Genomic DNA, 10,381 nt, shown 5'->3' with positions numbered 1-10,381 from the left:
GATTGTGTTATTTTGATAGCCAGATAACTGAATTCTCTTTTCAACCTTCTCTCTGCTTTGTTATAATAAATTTCATAGTAAAAGTATTAGTTGAGAAGAGGAATCTAAGCCAGAATAATGGTGAACTTGATACCTTGGGTATTTGTTATATTTTATGCAATGCTGCCTTTCCATTTGAATGTTGAGTGCTGTTTTTCTTTTTTCTTTTGGATCTAAGTCAGGGTCTTGTGTTTGCTAAGCAAGTGCTCTACCACTGACCTAAATCCTCAACCTCTCTGTTTTGTTTTAATATCTATATCTATATCTATCTATCTATCTATATATATATGTATGTTTATATTTCACAAGATACCTAGTGAAACATCATAGGGCTGTATTTAAGGTTATATTTTAATGTAAATGCTTACATTTTCACACTGCGTTAAATAATTCAGAATTATATGGAAAAATAGGTTTTTTAAGCTCAGGATGGACACAAAGAAATAATATTTTTATTAATAAGATATTTATCAAATATTTTAATCTATGTCCTATTATTTTTAAACCAATATTGAGCAACAATTTGAAAAGCAAACCTATGGAAGATATCTAAAATTCTGTTGTTAAAAAAAATCAAGACTGCACATTTCATTGTGACCCTTAAAGTCTAACAGTGACCATTTGCTTAAGAGAAATATGGACATGGCAAATGAACAAATACCATGCTAATTTGAAAGAATAGCTTCCCATTCCTTGTTATTCTCTGACTATAGTATGGGGTGAGGTACTCTCATGTTCTTTTTGCAAAGTAACTAATTTATCTGCACTGAAAATAATCACCCTTTTACTTTAAAAGAGAAAGACTATAGGGCATTAACTACTTACCCTACTTACTAGAAAACTTCTCGTAAGTCGCTATCAGCTGACTGAGACTCAGTCAACCTCTGATTCACTAACAGCTGGTAACTCCAGCCATTGCTTTAAAAACCCAACGCCCACTTGGCTGTCCTTTTGAGGACACCAAGGAGGAATTTCTCACTCTCACACTGGCTCTAGATTCTCTACCTTCTAACCTTTGACACCACCCATGCAATTATCCTTCAGTTTTTCACCTATCTTTATGTTGCATATAACAACAAAGGCGGACTAGACTGACTTAGACTTTAAAGGAACCATGTTGACTCAGAAATTGAAAACTTCACAATTTTAATTCAATCAGAGGGAGCGTTATCAGTAAGTGTCCACCTTGGTCCTTAGGTTCAGGTCTCCCCATCGCTTTCAGCTGATTTCTGCCACTGTCCCGAATGCCAGGCTCTGTAGCCGTGTGCCTCAAATTCTTGCAACCCTGGCAGCTCCATCTCTGCTTCTCTTGGTCACATGGCTACCACATTTGCAGACCTAACCTTCTAGGGAAAAATAGAGGTCATTTGCTTGTTATGTACACCAAAGATTGGGGGAAGTTTCCTTCCCAGAATGTCTGGGAAGGAAATCTGAGTTGATGTTAGCATTGACTGGTTAAACGTGCATATATCTAAGCCAATCACAATGACAACTGGGAGTTGGGGGTGGGGCAACAGGTGCTCTTTCTTATCTATCTAGTGGTAGTCTGAACCCAGCAGTAAGTTTCGACTCCAACTCCTTCAAGAAGTTTGAGAGTAGAGAGGAGAGGATTATGTGTAGAGGAAAACCAGGGTGTTAATTTACCCAGAAAGGGACCAAGAATGACCATCATGCCTAGTCTAGTGATGTGTTGGCAGTGTCTGGCCTCACATAGAACTCACCGCCAGACAGATCAAACCCAAATACTGTGGACTATGTATGTAGGAACAGTTCCACTAAGGTATTATTTTTTCAACTGAAGAGTTTAAGCTTTTTTGGGTTTTTTTTTCTGATTTGGAACTTATAAGAGACAATGGATCATCTTAAAATCAAATTAAGGAAAAATAAACCAGGTATGGTGGCACACACCTTTAATTCCAGCACTCAAGAGGTGGAGGCAAGCAGATCTCTGTGCATTCCAAGCCAGCCTGGTCTATATGGAGAGTTTCAATCTAGCCAAGGCTACATGGTGAGACTCTATCTTTAAGAAAAAAAAATTAATGAAAACAATAGCATTATCTATAACCTCTGCTTTAGGAATATGAAAAGCATTCCCTGATACCAGTACACTATAGAACCTATTCATTCTTTTGAATATAAACACCACAGTATTCCTTACTCTCTATTTGTTCCATAGTTTAAGGAACTATACATGATACCAAGAATAAGAACATGTCATTATATATGTTTACATGCCCTGATTTGACATGTATTTGCAGCTTTAGAACCATGTGATACTCACAGTACATATTTTGAAAACACACTTTTCCTGACGTATTGCTAGTACTGACATGAACAGTTAGTTCTACTGTTAAGATCAGTACTGAACATTCAACTGTGACCCTTAAGTGTCAACAAAATTATTATTTACTAAATGAGAGGCATAGAAGCACAAGGGCCAACTCTTTGTGGGTTGCTAGTTTTTGTATCACCTCCCATAAGTGCTCAAAGACTGAAAAACAAGCCACTAATTAATTAGTTCCTTAACTCGGAGCGCTATGATCTGCTAAGCTAATCTGATGAAAGAAAAGTTCAAATTCTTTCTCCAAGTACCACAAATAATCCCCAAGACAAGCCTTTTTAAGGAAAGTGAAGTTGTATTGCCTCTTGTTTTAATTTCAGTTTTACTGTGCTGAAAGTATCACGTCTTGGTTAAAGAGCAGGGCTCTGTCAAAGCATGAAAGGAGATATAGGGGATACCAGAGAAAGATGGGAGAGATTCATTTCCTTTGAACGAAAATGTAAGTTTAGTAAACACATTGATAGCATTTGCTGTGGTACTGGCATGGGCCAAAATTAATATCATTCATATACATACATATATATGTATACATGTATAAATTTCATTCATTCATGTATTTATATGTGTGTGGGTGAATACACACACACACACACACACACACACATTCTTCACAATTCCATAAATTAGGCACCATTACTGTGGCTCCATTTCGCAGATGAGGGAGGTAAGCATAACTGCCAGTCAAGCAGCCAACCATGCTCACACAGGATGGACCATGGCATCTGTGCCATCCACAGCCATGGTGTTACTGTACATCTCCCGGCATCCAAACCATCAGTGGACTAGGTTTACATCATGTCAAGACTTTGAGGGCTCTGTAAATAGAGTCAAATTACAGATGTTTCTTCATAGTTTGGTTATATAAACTTGGTTAAGGAGTTCAAGGTGATTGAAGCTAGCCTCTATTTTAGATCCCAACAGCACTAACAGTTGGAATACCCAAGAAGCTATCAATCTTCCAAGAAGAAATGACTTGAGGAAATAACAAAGCAATTTAAGTCAGCATAAAATAAATACACCCTTGCTGATGTGGTTAGAGCCAACTGCTTCACAAGGCATTCTTTTTAGAAAATGGGTAACGTTTGTCGTTTGTAATGGTTTATCTTCACAGACAAAGTAAAACTACCAGAAACGGATTTGCACCAGGTTAAAGCTTTGAAAAGAAATGCTAGAGAAAGTAGCCCTCTGAGTGATTATAAGAGAGCACAGCAGTAAATATGAATCAAGTCGACACAAACAAATGTTTGTATGTGTCTTTTGAATGAGCACCGTAAGTGGAAGCATGTGATTTGTAAGAATTGGAAGCAAAAGGTCGCGGGATAGACAGTCTATTCTCCGTTAAATGGCTGGTCTAGCACCAGGGGTGACTGACCTCCACAGCTGCTGAGAAACATCAGTAACAACCTAACAGCTGTAGTCATACTCTATATCTTTATAGGTATATCTGCCTAGTTCTGGGTAGCTATGATAAGAAAAGGTAAACCTGTGTTCCTGTTGAGTCTCTCTGATGAGCGAAGGCCATCACCGTATTTTACTGGATATCTTAATACAACTTAAACTCTAAGGTAAGCAGAGGAACACACAAATTAAATCAATGATCTCCTTTTTCTCAGTACATAATCTCCACTCTTCACCAGTCCTATGCACTACATTCCCACGTCTTAAAGCTCTCCAGAAAACTAATATCTGCTCCACTCAAGCTCTTTGGGCAAAAAATAGCATACTCTAAGACTGCAAAATGGGAAAACTGAAGTCAATGGGATGGATACATAGTCTCTGACATGCCTTCTATTTAATGAGTTATAGGATGATTTCACAAAACCAAATCTCATTATTTTGAGAAATTCTTCTTTCTGCCAACTGAAAAATGTTTTCTCTCTTCAAATAACCAACCTATTATTTCTCAAGATACTACTTTAAATTTCATTCACTTAATATAGAAACCTCAAAATTCTAGTTGCCACAATACCTGCCACTGTGTCCCATATCCAACATGCCCTGGGATTTAGAACCATAGGGAACCTACTCCAGAATACTTCCATAATAGAATTTTGACAGTATTTGCAAAATACATAATTGACCACTCATGTTGACCAAGACTTTCCAATTTTATTCACTTATCTGGTATCTCACATCTTCTACCTGCTGAAGAGCAGAAAACCATTGGGGGCAGAGCACATTCTCTAGAGCAGGGACCTAGATCCTATTCCTCGCAGCTAAGGAAACTCGCCAATGGAACCTCCTACACTGTAGTCTTGGACTTCCCAATTCACTGGCACTACTGACTACTGGCTTGACCATGAACTGAACATATCCAGATGACAGTGTCCAACATAATTCACTCTTAAATCTCTCCCATGCTCAGAACTGAACTCTCAAGACATTCTTGCTGTTCATTTCTGTTCTTGTCAAAGGATGCAGGTCTCAAATCAGGACCCCAATAAACACAACTAAACCTAAGCACAGTAGTGTTGGAGCCGAACTTGAAAATTATTCAGATTTCCATGTTAATGTCATCATACATAAACAAATCAAAATGCAAAACTTGACTTTGAGTTTTAAGATAAGACACTGAGATTCACATTGGACTCTTAGTTAAAAGCTAAGTCCCAGGAGTGAGTATTCACCCTTCTCTGCTTGCAGGGATGTCTTTACAGAAGACAACATTTCTGTTTAGTAGTAGGCATACAATGGGCCATCCATCATATTTCATTGCTGAGCTACAGCTGATGAAGAAAGGCAGGACTTGGCAGAGATTTCACTTATCCCTAGGTTAAATTTGTTCATATTAAGCTGTATCCAGTGGTACCAGTCTCCCAGCCAAGGTAAAGCACATTTGAATGGTAGTTAACACATTGTGGAAAATATACTTGGAAATCCCCCAAAGCAAACAATAGCAATAATAAGTATCAAAATCCCCACTTAAGAATCCTCCTTTGCCTAGACCATCCTGATGGCAAGAACCTTCTTCATAGGCCCTTTTGAGCAAGAGGGAAATGCTAGTGAGACCACAACTGAGCCCCTTTATCTCCTATCTATCCCTGATGCTCTCCCGCTGCCCTACAGAGCAGGGACCAAGGTCTGTGTTCCCTGCAAGGTTCCTCACACTTTCATCTGTATCTAGCCTGGTAAGCAGAGCCCTTTTTTAAATCAGATTTGAAATACCACCTGGTAAGAAATTAAATCTTGGATTTTGCATGTGACAGGGCCTTTGGTGTTCTGAGTAATGAATGAGATAGAATGTGAAAGTCAGTCGGAGCCTTGGGAGATCAAGGAAGGCCTGAAGTGTAGCTGCATTTCATCCATTAATGAAATCACTGTCCCATCACTGACTGGTTCCTTTCTGGCTTAGTAGAACTGGTAAGCTTCCCATGTACACTTGGTAACTTCTGCATCTAAACGTCTACAAGAGGCATGGCTAATAACAGTAACTGGATTTAATGAGTATTTTGTCATTTGGCTGGCACCATAAACACTCTAGTACTATGTTTTACAGGAAATTGATAATGTTCACATCATAACCAGTGGACACACAGGGTACACTCAGGCACATCTGTAGTGTTAAGCAATACACTATACCATCTCTTCTTCCAGAATTTCCCCTTTTAAGGCTTGAAGGCTCTCTTCTCTCTGGTTATCAAGCAAATAGAAAATAATTCTATGAAATGTTAGGCGCTTGCATCAATACTGGAACATCTCTCCACATCAGTGCATCCATGCTGCCAGACTGATGCAGAGCAGGACAGTGAGTCTAGTACTAGCAACAAGTAGTACCTGTCAATCAATGGGCTGGCAACTCTCCTCATGCTAATCACATGCTTATGGGACAAATGCAACAGAAACACGGCCGTCACCTAACCACAGGGCTGACCTACCACCACAGAAGGGCTTCCTCCCTACAGTGCTCTCAACATGTACCTTCTGGACTGGAGGAGGACTTAAGACTCCCCAGGGGCCCTCCCCCAGCTTCATTCCTGTCCTTTGATGCTCCATTATACTACCTGGCAACAAATAACTGCAACTCTCTTAAATCTGACTGCTTTTCCTCCCCTCATACTCTTGCTTTGACAGGTGGGTTCCAAGAGTTTCAAGAAGGAATAAAAAGAGGAGAAAGAAGGGATTTGAGAGGTGGGGATTGACTGATCATTTGGCATGTGACAATCAAAACCAAGTTTGTGGTAGAAAAGCCATCCTGGTAAGAACAAGAAAAGAACCCTTAGAAATGCTTTAGAAAAGGTAAAATCCATTCCTGGCTTCTACAGTTCCACACCATATGCATTTGAAGAGGTGGAAGTAATTGGTTGAGTGCAGACTGGGTAAACAAGCATTTCCCCTCTTTCATACTGACTTGAAAAGATGTCAGATGTCCTTCCATTTAAACTGCTTTGCTCACTGAACACAGTGCATGTCTCTTTTCTTTTTCATTTAAAGAGGATTACGAGAGAGGGTTGACAGAACAGAATGAACAATGCACCATTTTGAGGTCACACTATAATTTGTGTCGAACTTTGAAGTATAAAACACAAGCTAAATCATAAAAATTGCAAAATATTGGCTGATTGATTTAAAAACAAATATAGCAAAAAGAAAATGAATTTAACTTTAACCAAATTAAAATTAATATAAGCATTCTCTTTATTTTTATTTTCCCAATATCCATCCACTTCGTTCCTCCTTCCTTTTTCAAACACCCTCCTCCCATACCCACCTCCGCTAGGGAAGCATCTGTGATGATAATTGGAACTGCATCCGCTTCCGACCCTCTCACATCACTTCAACTACTACACGGCAGTGTTAGAGCTTTGATTTTAATAAACAAAATTCTCAACATTAAATGAGCATCATTTCACTTCTAAGGCTGATGTGAAAGTAAAACAGTTGATTATTGCTTCCAGAGTTAAGCTGGCGCAACCCAGACAGACAGGATCCGGACAAAAATGACTGCACCGCGCACTTACATAGCCAGTCTCACCCCTCCTCACTTTATACAACTGTAAAATAAATCTCTGCAGTCCTCAAAATTCAAAGGGATAGCCTGTTATCAAGCAACTCAACTTCTATACATGTTCAAATATATCCAGAGTATTACTGTGTTTGATGGCAGAGACTTAATTTTTACATTAGGAAGTACAAAACAAAAACCCATTTGTCAAAAAGACACTCGTGATGTTTTGCAGGTATAGTATGTACTTTGTCAAATACACACACATACACACACACACACACAAATTTACAATGTGAAACCAAGAGTACTTACATTATTTTAAAAAAAAAAATGCAACATTTATTTTTCAATCCCCTGAAAGTGTAAAACGACTTACAAAATCAAGGGAAATATTTTACATGTCAAGACAAATATGCTGGATATGAGTTATATGGATATGGATATAGAAGCACCAGAACTCTTAAAAGTGTACAAAACTTGTCTGAACACAGAAGATGTGTCCCCTTATGAACTACTACATTCAGTTTGTGGGAAGAAACGGTATCACAAGGTCAGTAATATTCAAGAAGTATCTGAAGTGCTTCCAGCTTTTAACGAAATAGCAAATACTGCTTTTTGATTTTTATACGAACCACCTACATTTTAGGTTCCAATTTGAAGTGTTGCCTCATCCCATGACAGGCAGCATGAGAACTACTTTTGGTGATGATGCATTTTAAGCTATTCCATATGTCGCTATGATAGGCATTTAGTGCCCTAATAAAGTAATTAGGACTTTTCAAATATTCTGCTACAGTTGCAGGCAATGGTTGTTATTATGAAGTTGGAAGTAAACAACAGAATTTCTTGGTTTACAAATCAAAGCTATGATAACAAAGAATTCCTCTTCTAAGACCACGTGATCAATGAAGGGAGCAAAGCAGACCAATGTCTGCATCACCCGAACTGCGCTAGCCCAGCTGTCCTGGATGACCTGATGAGGCTGAGGAAAGGACCTGACCTGGTTCTCCGGTCCTCTCCCACCCTCTAGGGTTACTCTAAATAGCTTATACAAAATCATAGAATTCACACTAACACAAACTCTAGGAGATGAGCCCCAGATGACACCTACATTAATGTTCATTTTCAATGTATTAAAAAAACTGTTGTGCTTTTCACAAATCTGATGAAAATTTTCATGTGAAATATTTTATTTCTTGGTTTCCTTGGAAGGAAAAATAAAGACTATGAAAAGAAGTACACCGGAAGTCAGACTGTAAGATGACATTACACATACAACTAGCCAAAAATCTCTTTAATTTAAAGGATACTGTCATCACATGCCAGGTATTTATACAGAGACATATGTACGAACAAAATTTCCTCCCTAAAAGCCATGTGTTTTTCCATGATAGTTTCACAGCAACCAGAATAGAAATCAATGCCTTTACAGCCTCCCTGGTTACCCACTGAATACGCTTTTAGAATTAAAGTACATTATTGCCACTCAAGTCTAAACATTGCACTTTTAGGGGACTGTGCTTAAAAAAATGGCTCAGCGATTTGTTCAGTAAATGAGGACTATTTACAAAGGTAGCCATTTATGTTAGCAATAAATAATCCTGGAATCGACAGAGACGATCTGGCTCATGCACACCCTGGCTGGCCGCATGCTACTAAAATATGTACACGGAGCGGCTGCTTCCCAGCTCTCCTTCAGGGTCAAAGTGCGTTCCTCTCCTCTCCACACTCCCTTCAGTCTTGCTTCTGGGGGATGCATCCTTCCATCTCGACCACCTCAGGCCATCCTTCGTACTTGTTTGTATCCTTATTGTTCTTTATGTGCTGAGGGAACACAACGACAGGACACAGTTTAACAAATGCTTGTGGTCTGCTAACTTGCAGTAACATAACCCACTTGCTCTCATCTCGGTAACGCATGTCAACAGTGAGGTAACATACTACAGCTCAAGACATTCACTGAGTGACCCTTGTGGGCTGGGAGCTATCTGGCAAACCTTAAAAAACAAAAAGCTTGTAAAGAAAAATCTACAAATGTTTTTAAAGGATTATTTGTCAATAAGTTTATATTCTATTTCAGTTCTGAGATATTTGCAAAATTAGCTGATTCAGCATCAAAGTATAACTGAAATCCGTAGTAACTGAGAGTGCTAATGCATTGTTGTATAAGAGGGAAATAATTAAGTTTTGAAAAAATGTTTTTAATGTCATCATTATTTTAATTATTTACCAAGAACTTGTAAAAACTATCTGGAGATACTCGGTATTAGCTTATCTAATTTTTTTCCCCTCTTTTTTGGGAGTGGAAAAGGTTGAGACCAGGTTTTTCTTCATAGCCTTAGCTGGCCTCTAACTCAGAGGTCCACCTGCCTCTGCCTCCCAAGTGCTGGGATTAAAGGAGAGTACCACTACTGCCTGGCACTTAATCTAATTTTCAAATAACTGGTGTGAGAATATTATATGAGAAAATTTCACTAGTTTACTCCTGCCCGTTAGTTATGACCGTCTCAGACACTAACCTGTTCAAAGGGGCTTTTGGTCTTAATGCCCTTCCCGCCACAGAAGACCCAGTTATCTCGAAAGCCAAGGCTGGTGATGGACGTACTACCCAGCTCAGCAATGAGCCTTCGCGCCTCATCAGTAAGTCTGAAAGAGAGGACAAGACATAAACATGGGGCATTGCACTTTTTAAATGCTTACGGAGAGACTCGCTGAATATGAGGGTGAAAACGTTTCAGATTAAATCAGAGAATATACAAAAATGAATACAGAAAAAAAATTCTCAAACAACATTCCTACTTTCATGATGAAAGGCAAAGTCAAGACACTAGCAGTTAAGAGTACCCTGTAAACATCTGCATTTCCTAACATTTGTCTTCATTTAGTTATTTCCAAGTCCATTCATCATCAAGGGAGACCGTGGCCCTGCTGACAGACGCCCACAGGGCTATCCAGCTCCTAAGCAACCAGTGTCTTTCACTTACTCTCCACCAGAGCCTTGGTGAGTTCCATGTGAATGGAAGAAAAGTGGATGCTGATGGGTACGGGAGGCTTCT

The 10,381-nt window shown here is 39.0% G+C and overlaps 1 protein-coding gene across 2 annotated transcripts in view; it reads right to left on the bottom strand.

Annotated features, from left to right (window-relative positions):
• Positions 1-7,174: 7,174 nt before the first annotated feature.
• Positions 7,175-10,381, bottom strand: part of Fam3c (FAM3 metabolism regulating signaling molecule C) — a 47,689-nt gene continuing 44,482 nt past the window's right edge. For both annotated transcript variants that reach the window (XM_028873001.2, XM_037203494.1), the window contains 2 exons: positions 9,845-9,971; positions 7,175-9,149 (listed from right to left, as the gene is read on the bottom strand). In XM_028873001.2, the coding sequence (XP_028728834.1) occupies positions 9,060-9,149; positions 9,845-9,971 (217 nt within the window). In that variant the 3' untranslated portion in view covers positions 7,175-9,059. The remainder of the gene's footprint in view (positions 9,150-9,844; positions 9,972-10,381) is intronic.

Source organism: Peromyscus leucopus, chromosome 3, assembly GCF_004664715.2.
Source record: "Peromyscus leucopus breed LL Stock chromosome 3, UCI_PerLeu_2.1, whole genome shotgun sequence".
NCBI classification, from domain to species: domain Eukaryota; kingdom Metazoa; phylum Chordata; class Mammalia; order Rodentia; family Cricetidae; genus Peromyscus; species Peromyscus leucopus.
Note: the sequence above shows the minus strand (reverse complement) of the source record. Positions and strands in the feature narration are given on the sequence as shown.